The sequence below is a fragment of the Asterias rubens genome, chromosome 14 (genome assembly GCF_902459465.1).
Source record: "Asterias rubens chromosome 14, eAstRub1.3, whole genome shotgun sequence".
NCBI classification, from domain to species: Eukaryota; Metazoa; Echinodermata; class Asteroidea; order Forcipulatida; family Asteriidae; genus Asterias; species Asterias rubens.
In genome coordinates this window covers 11982186-12004051 of record NC_047075.1, presented here as the reverse complement: position 1 = coordinate 12004051, position 21866 = coordinate 11982186, and the positions used below count along the sequence as shown (strand labels likewise).

The 21866-nt window shown below is 38.4% G+C and overlaps 1 protein-coding gene across 1 annotated transcript in view; it reads right to left on the bottom strand.

Moving 5' to 3' along the window:
• Window positions 1–21866, bottom strand: part of LOC117299285 (inactive phospholipase C-like protein 2) — a 40277-nt gene that overhangs the window by 10237 nt on the left and 8174 nt on the right. The window contains exons 7-18 of the mRNA XM_033782773.1: window positions 21057–21120; window positions 18808–18901; window positions 17561–17678; window positions 10447–10532; window positions 9585–9705; window positions 8768–8853; window positions 8139–8221; window positions 6883–6975; window positions 6206–6305; window positions 4952–5131; window positions 3902–4009; window positions 1706–1830 (exon numbers count right to left, since the gene is read on the bottom strand). Coding sequence (XP_033638664.1) covers window positions 1706–1830; window positions 3902–4009; window positions 4952–5131; window positions 6206–6305; window positions 6883–6975; window positions 8139–8221; window positions 8768–8853; window positions 9585–9705; window positions 10447–10532; window positions 17561–17678; window positions 18808–18901; window positions 21057–21120 — 1258 coding nt within the window. The remainder of the gene's footprint in view (window positions 1–1705; window positions 1831–3901; window positions 4010–4951; window positions 5132–6205; window positions 6306–6882; window positions 6976–8138; window positions 8222–8767; window positions 8854–9584; window positions 9706–10446; window positions 10533–17560; window positions 17679–18807; window positions 18902–21056; window positions 21121–21866) is intronic.

Genomic DNA, 21866 nt, shown 5'->3' with positions numbered 1-21866 from the left:
TCAGATGCTTGATTTCGAGACCTCAAATTCGTGGAAAATTACCTCTTTCGCGAAAAACTACGTCACTTCAGAGGGAGCTGTTTCTCACAATGTTTTATATTATCAACCTCTCCCCATTCTCGTTACCAAGAAAGGTTTTATGCTAATAATTGTTTTGAGTAATTACCAATAGTGTCCACTGCCTTTAATAATTCTAGACTTTTCGAAGATTTTTGTTGCTTTGTTTATTATTATTCACACCAACATAATAATATACTTGCAATAAATAACCTATTGGAAATAATTGTTTATTGAATTGAATTGAAACAAATATTCTGATTTCTCGAGTTTGGGACATTTCTGAGCACTACATGTACTGCCATTATCTGCATCTTGTTATCAGGGAGATCTTGTGCATCCATCAGGGAGATATTTAACACCCCAAAAACCCACAAACCAATGACTTAACCACCAGAACTTGAATTTCATGCTTTAACCCTTAGCACGCTACGAGGCTGTACACACAGTATTCCCCTGGCGCTGAATTTCCTGTGTGGGGCTACTAAAATGCACATACATTTTTCCTCAAGACCTTTACTCTGTGAAGAAAGTGTTTTGGGCTAAATTGCAAAATAAGTTTTATACTCAGTATTTTATTTCCCATCTAATGCAGTAAACATTATGTTTTTTGGATAAAGAATAACCGAGATACGCTTGTTTCATTACCACTATTCTATCACCGGCCGCCAAGCCTAGTTGCTGTCGATTTTTATCGGGGCCATCGTCCGATCCAGACCCATCGCTGCTGCCATCCGACTCATTGTCGTGTCCATATACATCGTTATCGTTGACACATACACAGTACACGTACACAGTACACGTACAGCATTCTCACAGAATCTCTCGAAAAAAGCTCTTCAAAGTCTGATTCTCCGAAATCTGAGTCCTGAAAATTTTCCAGAAATGCTGCATGGACGTCCATTGTGTCCTCATTTTGTCTTAGCATACAGCTTTTTGATCGGAAATTGTGAGAAAATTTGGGACAAAAGATCGTTTTTTCCAGATGAAATATCGTTGCATACATGTACAGCTAGATACATGCAGCTGGATGAGGGTCAGGGGTCAATAGTTTCCCAGAAGTCCTCATCTATTTACTTGCAGTACTGCTGGGTGTCTGGAGTCGCCGACAGCGCGCAGGGAATAAATACGCTCGGCGACTGTGGTCGCTGATAGCGTGCAAAGGGTTAAAGGAACACGTTGCCTTGGATCGGTCGAGTTGGTCTATAAAAAGCGTTTGAAAACCATTTGTTATGAAATGCATATGGTTGGAAAGATGTTTTATAAGTAGAATACAATGATCTACACAATTATGCCTCGAAAGTGCGTGGTTTTCCTTTTACCTCGTCAACTAACACTGTCGGCCATTTATGGTTTTTGACTCCCATAAATGGAAAATTTGACTCCCATAAATGACCAACCGTGTTAGTTAGCTATGCAAAGGAAAACCATGCATGTTCGAGGCAAGTTCGTGTGGATCATTGTATTCTACTTTTAAAACAACTTTCCAACCAGATGCATTTTATAACAAGTCGTTACAAACGCTTTTTATAGACCAACCCGTCCGATCAAAGGCAACGTGTAGTGTTCCTTTAAACACATTTGTGTATGGGTAAAATAAAATACTATTTTTTATACCTGATGCAAACTTGAAATGAATTAAACTTACGTCCCCTTTAGATCCAGATCCTTTGGGCTTTGGAAACTTCTGGCCACTGATGATCTTGATATGAAGAATCTGGGGCGATATTCCAGGTATTATGTCCCGAGAGTTGGCACTAAAATAAGAAATCTCTGCATACAAAAAATCAACCAAATCATAAATTAATCAGCAGCCGTTTCACGAAACGCTAGGATTAATCCTACCTGTAGTAATCCAGTAACTCATATTAGTTGAGGATGGGTTCAATGCATCCTAACGTACATGTACATGTATGTACGTGTATACGGAACTTAACATGCTTTAGTCCTGTACATGTACATGTACGTGTAGTAATCCAGTAACTCATCTAAATGGAGGATGGGTTCAATGCATCCTAACGTACATGTACATGTATGTACGTGTCTACGGAACTTAACATGCTTTAGTCCTGTACATGTACATGTACGTGTATACGGAACTTAAAGGAACACGCTGCCTTGGATCGGACGAGTTGGTCTATAAAAAGCGTTTGTAACCCTTTTTACCAAAATGCATATGGTTGGAAAGATGTTTTAAAAGTAGAATACAATAATCCACACAAGTTTGCCTCGAAATTGCGTAGTTTTCCTTTTACTGTGCAAACTAACACGGTCGGCCATTTATGGGAGTCAAAAAATTGACTCCCATAAATGGCAGACCGTGCTAGTCGCGAGGTAAAAGGAAAACAGTGCAATTACGAGGCATGTTTGTGTGGATCATTGTATTCTACTTTTACAACATCTTTCTACCCAATATGCATTTTATAAAAAACAGTTACAAACGCTTTTCAAAGACCAACTCGACCGATCCAAGGCAACGTGTTCCTTTAACATGCTTTAGTCCTAAATCCTAAGTTAAACAAGGAGTTGGGTGAAATCCATGACAGGCCCTTCAAAATAGCCTTTTGTCTCCAAATATTTTGGTTGATTTATATTTGTGTGCGAAGCACACAACACGAGCGTGCAGTGCGAAGTCCCCTACGGCCGGGGTCCAGGGCCCGCTTAAGGGCCCTGTGAGCTCTGGGTATTTTAGAAGCTCTGTGGTGGTCTCTGATGCATTTCTGACACCTATTTTTCCAGGTAGAAGTGAGCTACTTTTGTGTGTTTTTTCCTTTTTTTTATTTTAATAATAGGTTTAAGGGAAAATAAGGAATGTAAAGCTCAAACAATTCAAACAATTGTGGGTTCGCCTGCGATTTTGTAACAATTCCGGAAAAAGAAAGGGAAAAAAAAAAATAATAGTAATAATATTTTAATTTTTCTGACGATCTTATCTCCTATTTCTGCCCCGTGAAAATGTTTTTTTTCTCACCAACAACCATTTTTATAGGTTCTTGATTTGAAATTCAGTTGTGTAAAAGAATTCTTTTGCAATTAAATGTTTGTGATTTTAACGATCCGTCAGCGACGCACATTTTAAAATATATATATAGGCCTATATATCTGGCGAGAGCGATGTGTTTTTGAGAAAGAGGTTCAGCATAGGGTATAACTGGAACGAGGTTGAGATTAGACCCCAACATAGAAATAGAACCAATGAAGAAAGCACGTCGTCCGGACGTACAGTGTGTTCGCTGGTTCCCAATATATCTGTCGCTGGTTGTGAGGCAATAACAGGTACCAGTTTTCCATGGCCTGCCGGCGATCTCAGATTCGTGCCGCGCCGCTCATTGGTTCGTGTACAAACCTGCACGTACACAGTACACATGGTGCAAACATGTGCATTGTTTTTTCAGTAGATTTTCAAAAGTCTCCACACGTGTTATCTTTGCTGCAGCAGCAAGCGCATTACACGCAAACATTATTGAACCGTACCACTATAAACGAAAAGGGAATGAGGCAAGTTTATACATCTGTCGCTGCTGCTGCATGCATGCACGATGCCAGGAAGACCACAAGCCGTAAACTGGACCAGTTGCTGGACGGCAGTTTATTGTTTAGTTTTTAGGTGCCGTTTTTTTCATGAACGCCGTACGTGTGGATCCGCGATAATAACAATTACAAAGGTAAACTGACATTGTCTGACTAGAGAAGAGGGATTAGAGCAATCCAAATGTATACCCCCAAAAACCTACCCCCCGAATTTTATAGCAAATTCACATCGAACTCGGAGACCACAATTTTGAACGGAAAAAATAAACGGAATTCCGGTTTAAACCAGAAGATTCTCATGCCTGTATTTTACCTTCTCTCATGACTCCTGGTTTAAGGACGTAGCCACATTGTCCATTTTGTCTGAATTTTCCATCATACAAGTCTGTCATTAGCCCTGGAGTCTGGTAGTTCAGGGCAACTGAAGGAAAACAAATTGACAAAGAAAAAGAAAACAACAACAAAGTTTATTCATTTTGGTTTTTACCCATATACATGTACACTGGTGTGTGTAAGCACTGTATCCTCAGTACCTTCCTGAGTCCTGTGAAATAAAATATCAAAGGTATGATACTCGGGTTGGATTCGAACCCACAACCTTTGCAATTATAGACCATTGTCATATCAACTAGACCACAGAGTTTGCCTGATAGTTAGAGGCAGTTCAAATCATATGTTTCAGCAGTGGGTACTGCAAACGTCTGTTAAAAACAAAGATGTGGCTGGTTTCGGGGACAAATGAAGTTATACGAAGAAGTGTGGACCTCTGAGGAAAAAAAGACGCCTGTACATGGAGGATCAAGACACATTTAAGAACTCATCTCTTTGTAATTGAAGGTTAAAGACACTGGTCACTATTGGTAGTTATCAAAATAATTATTGCCATAAAATCTGACTTGGTAACGAGTAATGGGGAGCTTTTGATAGTATAAAACATGGTGAGAAACGGCTCCCTCTGAAGTAACGTAGTTTTAGAGAAAGAAGTACTTTTACACAAATTTGATTTCGAGACCTCATATTCAGAATTTGAGGTCTCGAAATCAAGCATCTGAAAGCACACAACTATATCTGAGAAGGGTGGTTTTTCTTTCATTATTATCTCGCAATTTCGGTGACCAATAGTGTCCATCAGTGTCTTTAAAAATTGATTCGGTAATGCTTTTTGCTCTACCAGCCAGGCTTCTGATGGATGATACCCAAGCATACACCCTCATGGACTGTAAAGGGGGTAACCCTGTTCAGCCACTGCAGTAGGTGGCAATGGCCCCTGGAAAAAAACTTGATTGAAGCCCAAACCTTGAAATGGCCTTCAGGCTTTGTGTGTTTGGCGACTTGCATAAAAAAAAATAATAATAATCCTCACCGATCTGACATCCACAGTTCCAGACGTCCTGTGGGTTATAGTTGCTGGAATCAACTCTGTTTGGATTCGGGTAAATTCTTGTGAGAAGGTGTTTATTGTGACTCACAAAATCCTCCGCGCAGAGACTGGCAAATTTGATAGCATTTACTTCACTCAAGGAACAGATCTCCCAGTACTTTTCTGTAAATATAAATGTAAAAATAGCAGCCTTTTAATGCAAGGCGAGACAGCTTCCCTCTACGACGTTTGGCCTTTAGTGGCTTACTTCCTCCAATATCATCCACACAAATTGTTTGGACTTCACATCTTAATCACTTACATTGTACGTTGGCAATATGCCAAGTCACAATGCAACCTTACATTTGAATTCCTCATACTACAGAGACAGTTGCCAAGTCAAATGGTTTGGGGCAAGCCTTTGTATAGCAAGCTCAACATGAGCAAACCCTGGTACCACTGTGCAATATACAACCATTCAAAATTGTGTAGGGGTGTCCACGGTCTCTTACATACATAACTAAGCAAAAGCTTACCCCTTACCATGTAACATAGCAACTGCCTCATTAGTCAAGGAATTCAAATTTAGTTGTTATACCTCGGCAACAAACTGTGAAGTTTGACTGGTCGAGAACCAATCATGTGACGCGCAACAAAAACTTATGTTACATGGCTCGACGGGACGGGAACATGAAAAGTGATGTACAAAGTAACGTACACTGGTGTACATCACCTTGATCGTTCCCGGCGTTGGTCGATTTCGTCTCGGGTTCCATTTCCCCCCTCGAGTGTACAAAACGCCATGGACCCCGTCACAGCATGCAACAATTGTAAAGTGGTACCTTGTGATCAAGCACGTCATTGCACCCGACAATATTCAAATCTAACTTGCAAATGGTTTATTGGATATAGAAGGTACCGGTGTCGTCTCAGTGACAAAGTGTTAGACATAAGGCAAAGTGATGCGCTCATGTGATTAGACGGGGAGGCCTATTTGGCGCAATTATAGATGGTCTGCCTACTGGTACAATTCGAGGCAGAGGCAGCCCTAAGCTGTGCTGGAGATACAATGTGACAAAGTGGAGTGGTAGAAGTGGAGCAGGCTGAGAAGATCAGCGATTGAAATAGACCAGGTGATGGCGGTAACTCCAGGATTGCGCCCAAAAATACAATTTGTGGATGAGGTGGCCACGGACGCAAGTCTTTGCCAAATAATAGGTTAAATAATTTGATTGAATGATTGAAGATATTTCATACGTTTCTGTGCTGCTTCATGGAAGTCTTCGAAACGGACGGATTTGCATAAAGTGACCAGATCAGACAGCTCCTTAATGAGAACCCTTTTCTTGAAACCCTCCTGAGGATGAAACCAACACAAGAAAGAGCAATATTAATAATAATTATAGTGGACCTTATAGCAGGACAAATCGCTGGTTAACGGACACCATAGGGAGTGAGCTGATGCTAAGCTGATGCTGAGATGATGCTAAGGAAACAGTTGGCCATGCGGAAGCCCCTCCCTGGGGCCACAGATGCCACTGCTGCTCTGCTAAATATAGCTGTTGCCTTTTTTTTTTTAACTTGCACCCCCTTTATCACTACATTGTAATTACGCATTACCGTACCAGCACCCTTTGCACCCCTCATTGTACAAAATTATTCAAGGAAGATAGATAGATAGCATAGAGTTATATATAAGAACTAGAGGGCGCACTGGCTTATATACGCGCCCCGGTATGGGCACAGGCGCCCATTTTCTAAGTTCAACAAACGGGCATTGCTTAGCGTGTGTTTGTGCGGCCATTTTGTAAGTTGACAAAACAGGATCGTTTGTGCAAGAAGCATCACCAGTGCGCCCTCTAGTTCTTATATATAACTCTATGATAGATAGATAGATAGATGAAGACAGGAGACCAGTCTAAACACAGGCTTACCTTCTTAATTCTTCTCCTCTCACTGTCTGCTCCTTCATCTTCATCTGTCACTTCCCCCTCTTCACCAACAAAATCTGCCGGCAACTTCTTTCCCTGAAAAATATGGTTTCAAACTTTTGTGAGAGCTGGGAAGAGGACTTAGGGACGGGTATACCTTCCTAACTCCTCCAAAAATTGATTACCATAAAAACTTATCGGGTAACAATGAACTGCAGCTGTTGACAACGAATGACATTTTGAAAACTAATTTCCTTCAAAGGGATGTGGTTTTGGGGGAAGAAGTTCAAAACTTAAATTTCTCTAGAGACCAATTAAGAACTCATGCCGCAGTATGAAGTTAAATAAAGAAAAGTCCCCTGGATCGACTAAAGTGAAAAGAGTAGCCCAGCCAATTTACTACCTTCTGGCCAGATAGTAAATTAAAAAGCAGTCCTTTTTTAGAACTGAGAAGTCTCCTGAATTTCGAAAATCTACTCACAAATCTAAAAAGAAAACTACTCTGCAGTACTAGAATAAAGCGAGACAAATTCTTAACAGAACAAAATCTACCCGACAAGTAGATACACACATGGCGTTACAGCAAAACAAATATAATAGTGGAGTGTCCAGGCTAAGCGGATAACAAGCGCCAAGCTCTGGCGTTTCTGTTGAGCAGAATCAATGTTGTTGGAGCGCTTAAAAAATCCCTACAGGTGTGAAAAGCGCGGTATAAAAAACGACTATTGTCATTATTATGGGTGTTTTCAGTTATTAATTTTGGTTTTTACCCATACACCGTTGTGTGTTAGCACTGTATACTCAGTACTTTCCCGAGTCCTGTGAAAAAATATCACGGGCATGTTTCTCGGGTGGGATTCGAACCCACGACCCTTGCAGTCGTGGGTTCGAATCCCACCCGAGAAACATTCCTGTGATGTTTTTTCACAGGATTCGGGAAAGTACCGAGTATACAGTGCTTACACACTTCGGTGTATGGGTAAAAAAACAAAATTAATATTCTTTATCCCCGATGCAAATTTAACATCTATTATATGTGTTCAGTTAGCTTCCCTGTGTCTACCCCATGGTGCTCATTCGGTTGAGCCCCTGACATGAGCTAATCGAACAATCACTCACAGTCTCGTGGTGACGTCATGCACCTTAGGCCAGCCCCAAGTGACCCGTTCCACAAGCAGGGCGGGCACTTGGGGCTGACCTAGGTGAGCCCCTGGAATGACATTAAAGCTATGAGGGGAACACACCCTATTCAGTTATACCTTGATGAGAACCCTTCCTTTGAGCTGCTCTGGGGATGGCAAGTATGTAGCAGACTCTCCTGGCGAATCAATCATTAATTTATCTAAATGCAAATGAAAAAATAAAATGGTCAAATTTAGGACAAGTCTAAACACGATCTCACTGTTATTTAGTAGATGTTACAATAGCATCAGGGATAAAAGAATATTATTTGGAGTTATCCTTACCGGCAGCTTCAAAAATAAATTTGCAAATGTCAGAAATCTTCAAAAGAGGGAACCAAAAACAAAAGATGCTTTTTGAGAAGTCGGAGAGTCAAAATTTTGCCAAAAGGTGAGGAATCCCATCCCTGCCTTACGCCTCTGATTTGTTTTAACATAACTCGGGCGAGAACCGTGTCATAGTTCTTACACACATTAGGGTAAACCAAACTATTTTCTTTAATTCATGCTATGTTGTATTAATTTTATGCAAAAAAGTTTGTTCTTATAAAGATAGTAAAAGTTGTGTGGAGCAAAGCTGATGATCCCGGAGGTGTTATAACCAGCTAATGAACAAAATCTATTCCAAATGGAGCATGATATGAAAAACAAAAAGACAATTATCAATTTGTTCAATAAGCAGTATTGACCCAATGATCCGTTCTTACCTCCAAATACTGTTTTTAGATGATGTGCCATAACACTCTGCTGCTCAACACTACAATGGTTCTCTATTGATACTAACAGCGGATACCTGCAAGACAGAATAGTCAGAGTCATTTTCTTTTATCATTTAATAGGGTGAGAGTCATTGCGGACAGAACCGTCTGAAATTTCAAAATGGTGTCATTTCAACTTTTAGGTAAACCGTGAAGTTAAAAATGTTGGGAGTTATTGGGGGAAGTATCCACAGCGCTAGAGACATAGATCAAAGAGCACAACAGGGACTTGTATCTGACCAGCCTGTAATTTTACGAAGCGGTGCAACTCGGGTTGCGACCCGTTACACGTCTTAAGTTGCGATTTGATCAAAGTTACATTGCGAAAAACAGTACTGACTGCTGCCATCTTGAATTAATAATAATACCAGACTTTTTCCACCCAAATTTTACACAACACAAAACAGCCACACAACTTTAGAGGCTCATTCTTGTCCAAAAGGTTGTTTTTAAAAAGAGTGAACATGGTTTTGAGTTGCAACTCTTCGCGCCTATACAACGTGTATGATGAAACAGAATAAGTCGTCGCAACTTGACGTATCATAGATGTGTGACGCATTCCAAGCCCTACATATATGATGCATCACTTGCTGCATGGTACAATGTTTTTACCAGTTCTGGTATTACAACTGGTAAATATTGTACATGCTCAAATAATTGTTGTCTCACTTAAACTTTTATCTTCAAACTGTGTATGTGTAATGTAAATCTGAGGACCCGTTACAAAAAATACCCAAACCCTTTAAGTTGAATAAAAAGAACTTACTGAGATGTCTCAAACGCATGTTGATTAATTGCTTCAACGACTGCTTTGAACAATATCTTTGAGGTTAGCGTATGACCGTGGTATATGATTGGTTCTCCGTTGGCACCATCCCAACAGTCCACTGAAAGCAAAATTACATGTATTAGACATTTTAATAATAATAACAACTATTACAACTTCTTTTGCTTGTACAGCGCCATGAGCGACTCCTGCCTGATGGACCTGAGCGCTCTATAAGAGCTGTATATACTGTTATTATATACATGTATTGCATTTGATAGTAACCGCTCCAATTCGCTGTACATGTGGGGATGATCTGTTGGTTACTTGGTTTAAATTTCTTTGTTGGTTTGGTTACACATGAATTTTTTAAGGTTTATGGTTTTTATTTTTGCAGTTATCTTAAAAATATTAAAACAAAAAAAATGTTCTTGCTGTACAATTGTATGTGTAAATCTACTTTTAAAGGAACACGTTTCCTTGGATTGGTCGAGTTGGTCTTTAAAAAGCGATTGTAACCGTTTGTTATAAAATGCATATGATTGGAGAGATATTTTAAAAGTAGAATATGATGATCCACACAAGTAACACTCGAAATTGCACGGTTTCCTTTTTACCTCGTTAACTAACACGGTCGGCCATTGATGGGAGTCAAATGTTTGACTCCCATAAATGGCCGACCGTGTAAGTTCGCAAAGTAAAGGGAAAACCGCACAATTTTGAGGCAAATTTGTGCGGATAATTGTGTTGTACTTTTAAAATATCTTTCTAACTATATGCATTTATAAAAAATGGTTTCAAACGCTTTTCAAAGACCAACTCGATCGATCCAAGGCAACGTGTTCCTTTAAGCTCAACTTACACTCTACCCATCTGCATCCTTTTTGTAATGCCTTGACGTACGCCGCCACACTAGACGGTCCCTTCAATTGGTCTTCAGTGAGGTAACTGCAGCACAATACAAAATGTCAACAATCAGTAATTCAAACAATAACAAGCCAAGTAAAATGCCTGTGATTTGTTTTCACAGGACTCGAGGAAAGTACTGAGTATACAGTGTATACACACATCGTTATACAATGTATATGGGTAAAACCACAGTAAATATTCTTCATACCCATGCAAATTTAACAGATATTATTGACCCATATCGCATGGCCCATATCACACCCTGCTTCTACAGTAATCTAACTACGCACCCAAAAAGTTTGCTTCAAGATGAATTATCGGCCGAGATGGATATGGGTTGCAGACGCACCATATTTTTTCATATTCCTGGAGCGGGGTGTGGTAACTTATATTTTTATTATATGAACAGTTTGTGAGCTGTGAAGCTATCCGTGTACATACAGAAGGATTCAAGACAACCAATGAGATTTAGACTAATACTTAAATTGATTTTGGATTGATTAATAAGGTTGACCAATAAGGAATGGCCTTGCATAAAAGCAACTGACATTTTACACGAGCAAATTTTTCGTCACTTTGACACACTGTTACTACATTTCTATGTTTTCTTCCTTGTAGCCCTTCACCTAGAGTGGCTCTTAGCCTTGTTTTGGGCAAACTTGCATAAAACAAACTACAAAAAATGTCTTGCAAATCAATAAAACCCAAATAGACTGACTATTGTTGGAGAGAATAGTGTAATTTTTGTGATAATAACATTTTGTTAAGTTTCTGGACTCAAATAACCTGTAGGACAAGTAAACGAGACACTAAATTACTGTTCATAATACAGTGTTCAAGTTATTAAGGCAAAACATATCCTTTTCAAAATGATGATACCTTCAAGAAAATTGTGGATAAATTGATTTTATTTCAGCTGCCAGCTCGGTTACAGTATTCACAACTTAATGTAAACGTCACATGTTGTGTGAACGCTTCCAGAAAATTGAAATTTTAAGAGTGAGACGCAAAACAAGTTTGAAAAAAATTACTGCTATGTAGGGCCTTTGCAGTTTCACACTCAGCTTCTTGTATTGAAAACTCAGCTACATGTATGTACATGTATTTCTTTTTGTTACATAAGCTTTTACTCACATGTAATGTATACTAAACAAGTTTACTTGTTTAAAAAAACTGCATAAAAGTGTTAATGGCCCCCTGTTTCGACCCCAGCAGATTCTCTCTAAAAGAGTAACAACTTTTATTCAGATTGTATAAACCGAAACCTCATGACAGTGAGATTTACTAAACTTTACCATATTTTTTGATCCTTGGACAAAAATAGGAAAATACTTAATACAAGGGCTGACTTGCATGTACACATGGTGTAGGCTCTAATAGACTTTTTAGGCCTTATTAATGCAACAATTTCTGATTTGCCCAAGGGCCAAATAATTGGAAATCGGACTGAAGTGGGAAGAATATCATGCCTCCTTTATTGAGCATGCACATACATGTATGTATATGCTTTGATCATCATTTGTAGTCGTCAAAACAGCATTCAACATCTATCTGGAAACCCTCATAATAAAATCATGTGCTAGCTTGAAATCTAAGTATAACAGCAACAGACCTTATGCACATGACGTCATTTCAGTAGGGCGTCTCACCTAGAGGTCAAAAGGAGGTTGTTCATTGGCCAAAAATGTGCGCCGCGCGTACAAATCTGTACGTTTTGACTGTTTCGTCACCATTTTTCCTCTAAGATGGCGGGTGGATGACGTCGACGCATAAGGTCTATTTCCATAGCATTCTCAACCACAAAGCATGCCAACATCACTTTAGTCATAACGTTCTGAAACATACATTAGGCAACCAGGGCACGTAGCGAATATTTCAATTTTGATTAATGAAATATAGTTATTAAGTCATTTCTTTGTGGTAATTTGAGTAATTTTAAAACTGTCAGCATTAATGGCACTGGACACGTTTGGTAATTGTCAAAGACTAGTACTCTCACTTGTTGTAACCCAACAAATGTATAACATAACAAACCTGTAAAAATTTTGACTCAATTGGTCATCGGAGATGCAAGAAAAAAATGAAAGAAAAAAACCTTTGCTGCATTACTTGTTTGCTTTCAGATGCATAATAAAAGGCTTCTGCAGAAATATTTTATTATTTAAGTGAGAAATTAACTCTTTAGGTAAAAACTATGTTACTTCATAGGGAACCGTTTCTCACATTGTTTTATTTATCAACAGCTTTCAATTGCTCGTTACCAATTCAGTTTTTGTGCTAACAACAATTTTGAGCAATTACCAATGTGTCTAGTGCCTTTCAATATAGTTTAAAATCAGCTGTGGAAGTAAGCATCAAATAGGGTTAAAGTTAACAGACACATCTGGGCACAAGGACATGTAGGGGGTTCAAGAAAGTATTTAGGAATATAAACCACCATGGCAACAGAGGCAGAGAATAATGAAAATGATTTTAATGTAAGGAAGGGAATAAAATTAAATTAGGAATACAGTGACACAGGTAAAAGCTTTATGGGGTGGTAGGGATTTTGGTATTTTTTCTTCTTTTTTTCTTTAAAAATAAAACCAGTTTTGAAAACAGTCCGCCATTTAGGGTTTTAAAATCCAGCTTTTTACAGACCAATGCATCAAGGGATCCAGTCTAATAGTCTGGCAACAGCTATTGTAGAATAGTTTAACATCTTTGACAAGTATGTTTACTGACAGACCTTTTAAAGGTTTTGGTATCGGAAAGGTTATTTCCTCGAGGAAAAATAAATAAATAAATATACTGTGAGAGCATGTGACTCATAGGTAAAATGGGTCATGTCATAAAGGTGGATCGAGGAGAAGGGTTCAAAGGTCAAAAGAGCCGAAAAAATCTTACTTTGATAGCCCGGGTGGTGGATGTTTTGGGCAAATTCCCATCTGTGCCCAGTTGCCATACCTACGAATGGAAAGGGGGTGGGATGAGGTCCACAATGGAAACAACCAAAAAAAAAAAAAAAAAAAAAAAAAAAGAAAAGAAAATAGACAAGCCCAGGAAAAAAGGAAGACATAAGGAACATGGAAGGAATGGATGGAAGAACGTTAGACGTGATTATGTTAGTTTTGAAGGATTTGAAAGTTTGCATGGTGGAATTACAATATAGTAAAGGTTTGCGGTAACACCATGTAATGGTAATCTCTAAATGAGATGGGGTGGTTCTGAAATGAACCGTTGGTTTCAACTTGACAATTCGATCAGTATGCTCCTATCGTCTTCTGGAGAAAAGTAGACACACTGATCAAAACGTAGAGTTGAAACCACTTTTTTTTCCTCCAAAACCAGCCCAACTCACATATAGACTTAAAGATTATCATTACATGGTGTTACCACAAACCTTACTGTAATGTTAGTTGTGTTATTGGGAACATGTTGTTATATTGGTGAGTGGGGGGTTTGGTGTTCCCGCTTCACGCCATAAAAAGTAAGTCCATACTTGCTATGTTTCTTTGATATTTAACTGTAACCAACAGGATTCATCTTTTTCTGGATACGTTTGGGTTTGAATAACTGAGTGTGATGTCACAATACAAATCACTATGGCTATATTTACAGCTCCAAGGAAATATTTGTCAAAATGGGCCATTTGAGAGTGAGATTTGAATTATGTCTGGAACATTGACTTGCTTAGTCACATTGTACTGCTTACATTTGAATTCCTCAGACTATAGAGACAGTAGCTATGTCAAAAGGTATGGGGCAAGCTTTTGTTAACAACCTCCAGATGAGCAATCCCTGGGACCGTTCACATCCATTCAGAATTTGTGTATGGGTGTTCACCGTCTCTTACATAACCAAGCAATAGCTTGCCCCTAATAATGTGATGCAGCAACTGTCTCGATAGTCTGCATCATGTGACATGGCACTAGCATATGACACGTCCAATAAAACATTTTACAGGCTGGTCTTACGGTATGAAAACTAGAGTGTGGAAATGATCGTACTTTTCAAAAAAAAAATAAAAAAATAAGGAGCCTTCTATAGGGTAAATAAAGTATACTTGATAACAGTTCAAAACAAAGAAAGAAGCAAGTAACAGTTAATAGTGGACGCAGTACACTAAATTGTGTTTTAGTACTTAGTAAATTGTGTTTTAGTACTCAGTAAATTGTGTTTTAGTACTTGTTAGTTAGAAATAAGTGGATTTTTAAAACCGCACAATTAGTAGCTAGTGATGCAAATCAAATCCTATAATCTTAATTTTCTTATTTTTTATTTAGGATTCAAATTGCCTCTAGCCATAAGGCAAGCTCTAGGATGCTCTAAAATGTCAAAGGTCATGAATTTGAATCCAACCTCAGTAATACTGTTTTTTTCCTCAAGTTTAAGACACTGGGAAGTGAAGAGCAAACTGTGCTTACTTCAAAGCATTGATCCCCGACCGATGCAAGTTTAACATAGATCTATTAAAAACTTAACATGGTAGGGGGTAAAGAGACATAATCTAGTAAACTTTTCTTTGTTAAAACCCATCTGTTAAATCATCTATTGACAACTTAACATGATTTTTGGGGTTGAACAAAGAATTGACTAGAGTGGGATTCGAACCAACGACCTCCGGATTAACGTGCCGGCGCTCTACCAACTGAGCTATATTGGTAGTGTCCCTATTTTGTCAATATCTTTGTTCGGGGGTGCCAGTCAGAAGCCATACAACCGTTAACTGCCGTGTAGCCAGGGATCAACCTGGGCTAGATAGCTCAGTTAGTAGAGCGCCGGCACGTTAATCCGGAGGTTGTTGGTTCGAATCCCACTCTAGTCAATTCTTTGTTCAACCCCAAAAATCATTTCCAAATTTACCCGATCAGTTTCCCTTGTGGTTTATATTGATATCGAAAACTTAACATGGTAGAGGGTTAATAAGTGACATAAATAAATGACGATGTCTATGGAAACTAAAAATGACCAGAGAGTGATTGTGAAAAAATGGTGAGTGATAAGATGAAGTGCCTAAATATATTCTTATTATTTGCGGACGTTCACCAGGTGGAGTGAATTGTAGGCCCCGAGAAAAAAATACACACAAATCCGAGTTTTCAGAGGCATTTCACGGGCCTGGAACTTCATCTTTGAACATGTTGAAAGGGCAAGGCCATTTTCATTTTGCCCAGGGCACTTCCATTGGAAAATCTTAAAAATTATGGGAATCTTTTGAAGGGCACTTGTGTTCAGAAAAAAAATTTGCATTGGTATGTCACCCTTCTCTTTTCTTGAATCGAACCAGGGCCACAAGGGTGAGAGCCACCCATGCCACCCAAATACACATTGGACATGTACCACATACTGCTAAAAGGCTTACGGCTGGTTGCAATTAAAGCCATTGGACATTTCCAGGAAACAGTACTGTCCAAAGGCCCACACTTTGTGTATCACAACTTATATATAAAATAACAAACCTGTGAAAATTTAGGCTCAATCGGTCATCGGAGTCGGGAGAAAATAACGGGAAAACCCACCCTTATTTCCGCACGTTTCGCCGTGTCATGACATGTGTTTACTATAATCCGTAATTCTCGATGACGAGAATTTGTAATTGTTTTAATGTTTTCTCAAAAAGTAAAGCATTTCATGGAATAATATTTCACGAGAAGCCTTTTACCATTACCTTCTGTAAACCCTGCAAGTTATTTGTAAATCTGTGAACTTTTATGTTTTTTTCTGTTCCGAAAGTGTATAATGGCTTTAAGTAGGTGCAAGTGAAAGTTTCTGTTATGCAAAAGGTTCATGAAGTGGTGGCTACTCATGCCTTAGTAAAAAAGTAGTGTGTGAAACCTTTTTAATGTTCCATAACTGTATGTAACTAAATGACGTCATGACTTCTTAACATCTAGAGGGCCCTCTTCACACTCTGTGACAGGTAAAACACTTGTTGATGGCAGACACTGGATTTTTGTGCACAAACCATTACCTTTCTGATAAGACTGAACCTAATTTTATGCAAGATAGTTTTTTTTTAGGTTCACACAATAACAACTGTACAGCTGATTGCTGTTTCTTTCTCAATCATTCAGTTTTTCCATTGACAGTAAAATGAAACAAAATGTATGTAATGTTTATTTGCCCTATTAAATCCACTCCCCAAAAAAACAGAAAAACCCAAACCAAATTTTCACATAGTTAACCCTTTACAAACCATTCATTTCTATATAATCATCCACATAACGGCAAGACATTGCTAATCTTGTTGATTATTTCACTCCTTTATTTTCAGGAAGAATGTCAGGAAATTTATTAAAAAACACAAAAAATATATGGGTTTGTTTTGGAACTCTAGATTCTTCAAACATTGGAAAATGCAAACTTAAGTACAATACTTTTTCTTTGACGTCTTGCTGTTGCTCTTGTTTGAGCACAAGTAGGTAAAATCTCGGGCTGTTTGCAACCGCTGTGGGCATTTGGGTACAGGCTGCTCCTGCCCACTAGGGTCGAGGGTTTTGAATGTCTGTGTCTATGCCTGTTGGCCAATTTCTGACTGCCAAGAAGTGTATGATTTCAACAGAGGGCCCTTTAGATGCAGGTGTAAACCTTATCGCAAATACTCAGGACACGCACGTCAGGCGTTGAATGAGGTGCATGCTGGTCCAGCTAGCGATCAGGGGTAGGTTTTGGCAGTCGTTACCATTAAGTGTTACGGTCACTGAATAGTGTTTAACTAAAGGCCAAGTCAACCAAAACAGTTATTTGTTATGACCGCCAAAACGCACCCGAAGTTTGATCGCTAGCTAGACCAGCATGCACCTCTTTCAATAGTTAGCACTTGCGCAATGGGTATTTGTGAAAAGGTCTATGAGCGTGATTCATCTTTACTCACATATTGTGTGATGAAGCTTTAGATACAAGTATAGACCTTTTCGCATTACACATTGCGCAAGCGCAAACCGTTCAATTAGGTGCATGCTGGTCTAGCTACATGTAGCAGTAAAGTTTGATTGCTAGCTAGACCAGCATGGAAATTTCACACCTTATGTGCGGATACTGCCTATTTGCGATAAGGTCTATGAGTGCGACTCAGCTTTACTCACGTATTGTGGGATGAAGCTATGAAGTAGTGAGATAGAGGTTGTGTCATGTCTTGACAAACTGACCGGTGCTGGTAGTCAAAGATGTCACAATCTTCAGATAAAAGGTAATTGGTGAAACCTGGGTACAAGAAAAATAACAGGGAAATTTAGAAACTTGCTCCAAAACTACCTCAAACATATTGTAAATTTGTATCTTTGTAACCTTGGAATAAGGAGAAAAACAGTTTAATTCCAACCTTGTCCCCAAACATCTTGTAAATGGTAGGTAATGTAACCTGGGAACAAGCGGGCCTGGAACTATACGCAGGCCACAGAGGTCATGACCTCCCCTGCCCCTGGTCTTGGTGCCCTTCAAAAGTTTCCCATTGATGAGTGGGGAAAGAAATGTTTACTTTTTTTTTAATTTTGAAAACAAGTTTAAAAAAAAAAGGGTAAATTTTTGGAGGAGTCAGATCTGAGTATTGAGGCATATCTACTGCCATTTCACTTATTCCCCAAAAGTCCCTGATTGTAATTCAATAAATGAAATTTTCAGTTTGGCTACAATTCTAAATTGGGTCAGTGTTATGACAGAAATGAAGTGTCAGGCTAGGGCCGAGCAGTTACCAGCAACGAATTCAAACTGTGTTTGTTCTGATCAGTAGAGTTTGAATTCGAGTCCCAGTTGTGACATTGTGTCCATAAGCAAGACACAGAACCATTGCTTCGTCCTTTCGGATGGGACGTAAAGCCGTTGGTCCCAAGTGTTGTGTAATGCTTGTAAAAGAGAAGGGGTACGCTCGCGGTTCCTGGCCAAGATAAGATAGGAAGGCCCCTTGGCTTATATTAATTTTTTGTAATTAATTCTGTGTTTTTAAAATGTAATGTTTTTTGTTTTTCTAAAAGTATCAAATTTTAATCTTTTTAGTGCACACAGGGAAAACAGTTTTCACTTTTTACTTGTAATCTGTGATGAAATAAATAAATAAATTGAATTGAATTGAGTTTGAGTTTGGTAGATACGTCCGCCATATAAGACTTCAATGTTATTTTTATGAAAGTTAAGTTTGAGGTTGGTAGATACGTCCGCCATATAAGACTTCAATGTTATTATTATGAAAGTTAAGTTTGAGGGTGGTAGATACGTCCGCCATATAAGACTTCAATGTTATTATTATGAAAGTTAAGTTTGAGGTTGGTAGATACGTCCGCCATATAAGTCTTCAATGTTATTATTTTGAAAGGCCAAGATAAGATAGGAAACCTACCATCAATGCCCAGGTGACCTTTCTCTCTACCTTCTTGGGACGGCTCATACTTGTTAATAATGGTGAAGCACTTTTCTCTCGATACACCAGCCATCTGGAAAATCACAAGAATTCATGCCATCAATTTATTTACCATCGACTAACAATTGACATTTATATGATTTCAGGCAATGCATGATGAGGTATCAATATACATGTGGTTTGCGGTATCACCGTGTGTACATCTATTTGCCAGGTAGAGTTTGTTCTTTATACATGTAGTTCTTTAGAACTATATGTTATACTACCGCTGAATAGATTTTTCAGAATTTTCGGGAGACTCCTCAGTTCTGAAAAGAACAGTCATGCTTTTTAAGTACTACCTGGGCAGAAGGTAGAATATCGGCTGGAACTACAACTGGAACTACAACTTTAGCTTAGGATCTTTTTAAATGCATTATCAAGGAGTGAGTTCCAATTAAGAACTCACTCTGTGGTAGTGCAGTTAAAAATCTAGTCCGCGGTAGTAGAATAACTAGCAAGGCAGTTCTCTAGGAACAAACTCTACCTGGCAAGTAGATACACTAAGACTTCAAACCAAATTTATATTAATACCTCACCATGCAATGCCTCAAATCATGTATACATAAAATAACAATTGACATTTACTTATACAGCTCATGAATCCACAAAATGTATAAGTTCATGGCTTGCATGCTTGGCCATTTATGATTTAAACCAACTAAGTTCCCTGGGGGATATCAAAAAGACAAGCTATTTACAATTGCATGAGAAGTTAATGCCTCAAGCCCTTTACAGATTTAAATTTATGGGTGACAATTTTTCTGTCAGGCATGGTTTTTCATCGTTGAACATGTTGAAAGGGCAAGGCCACATTAATTTTGCATAGGGTACCTCCATTTGGAAAATCTTAAACTCATGGGAAACTTTTGAAGGGTATCAAAGCCAACACCAGGTGGCAATGGAGGTCATGACCCCCTCAGGCCTGCAGGTGATTCCAGGCCTGGTCTTTCTCCAAAACTACATTACTTCTAGGGGTCGTTTCAAACAATGTTTTAAAATAAAATTACAGCTCTCCAGTGCTCTTTACCAAGTAAGTTTGTACAATGTTGTATGGTCATCAATCTTTGGTGTAATTACCAAAGGTTCATGTAAACCCTCTAAAACGGCAATGGACACTATTGGTAATTACTCTTTCTTCCTCCATTCTTATGTTAGAAAGTTTGTTTCTATTCTATTTCTACCTCATGTGGACAAAATTAAAAACAAACACAATAATCACAAAGTCAAACATTTGGCTTTGGTGAACTTAAAGCCATTATACACTTTCGGTAAACAGCATTGTCCAAGTCCCACACTTCGTGTATCACAACTTATATATAAAACAACAAACCTGTGACAATTTAGGCTCAATCGGTCATCGGAGTCGGGAGAAAATAACGGGAAAACCCACTCTTGTTTCCGCGCGTTTCGCCGTGTCATGACATGTGTTTAAAATAAATCCGTAATTCTCGCTAACGAGAATTTATATTGTTTTACTGTTTTCTCAAAAAGTAAAGTATTTCATGGACTAATATTTCAAGAGAAGTCTTTCACCATTACCTTCTGTAAACCCTGTAAATTATTTGTAAATCTGTGAACTTTTTTTTTTTCTGTACCGAAAGGGTCCAATGGCTTTAAAGTGATCGCTAGTCAACAACCTTGCTAACGGAAAAGAAAAAATGTTTAGCGTAAGTTATTGCCATAACTTCTTCTTAATAACCTCTTCCAAGAGTGGCTTATTAGTTTATCCTTGATTTGGCTGATTTGCAGAACAAATTCAATTTAAAAAGTGGTGTAATACACTACAATTTTTAAGGGGCACTTTTAATGGTCTTAAAACAAAGTCCCACTAGTAATGACCCAGTCAGTGTTCTGTAGGCTCTATTTCTATGATTGATACACATAAGCAAGACACTATTGCTTTGTCCTTCAGATGGGACGTAAAGCCGTTGGTCCCATGTTTTGTGCAACACATGTAAAGGAATCAAGTGCACTTATCGAAAAGAGAAGGGGTTCCTGGCTATGGCTGCTGTATGCTTCGTAGCACCTTGTAAACACTTATAAGGTGCTAAATAATTGAGTCTCAGAACTCATCACTTCAATAACCTATCCTTCTGAAAGTTTGTATATATACTCAGCGCCTTGAGTACCCTGTTTGGGAGATACAGACTTTGATATTATTAATAAGTATTATTATTAATACTTACACCCTGTTCAGCTTCTAGGAATATCAAAAGGTCATCAATAGCCATGACCTCTGAACTTGAGTACCTATGAAAGATAAACACAAAATACTTCAGTAAGATCATGGCCCATTAGCTCAACAGACATTACCAGAAGCAAAGCTGGTTCAAATGCATAGAGTCTAATTCCATGGATTTCACAAATTTGGTTTTGAATAAAAGAATCAATGTGTGTAGAAGAGGTTTGAAACTGTGGTTTAAACCCGCAGAGGCCTGGTTGTTTATAATTTTACCAAGCTTCAGAACCCTCAAACTTTCGAGGGTAAGATCAGCTTGCTTGGTTTAAATGCAACGTGATGAACGAGGTTAAAACGTCAGAAATCCAAGTTGTGCTGATTCAGTAGCCACACAAAGGCTATCTGTGTTTAAACACTTTTTACTGTTGTTATACCATCTGTTTAAACAACCCCACATGATGTCCTATTAACCAATCAAAATGGATAAACAGTCCCAGGTATTTATGGATACTTTTTTATTGATTTGTTGTAGCTGGTCAATTGACATGAATCTTTTCATCATTCTGGAGCAAAGATAGTGCCAATGCAAAGAGTCTATTTCCAAGGTTTTTACAAATTTGGTTTTGAATACTCTGGCAAATGGAATTAGTTGGTCAAAAGACCTCTTAAAAGTAAATGTTTGAAGAAAAAAATAATTCATTTGATTTGGTAAAAAAAATATCATTTGTGGATTTTCTTTTAATTTTGTTCTGATTCATAATCATTCTAATTTCACGGCCATTTTAGCTACCAAGGAAACAAAAAATACATATATAAG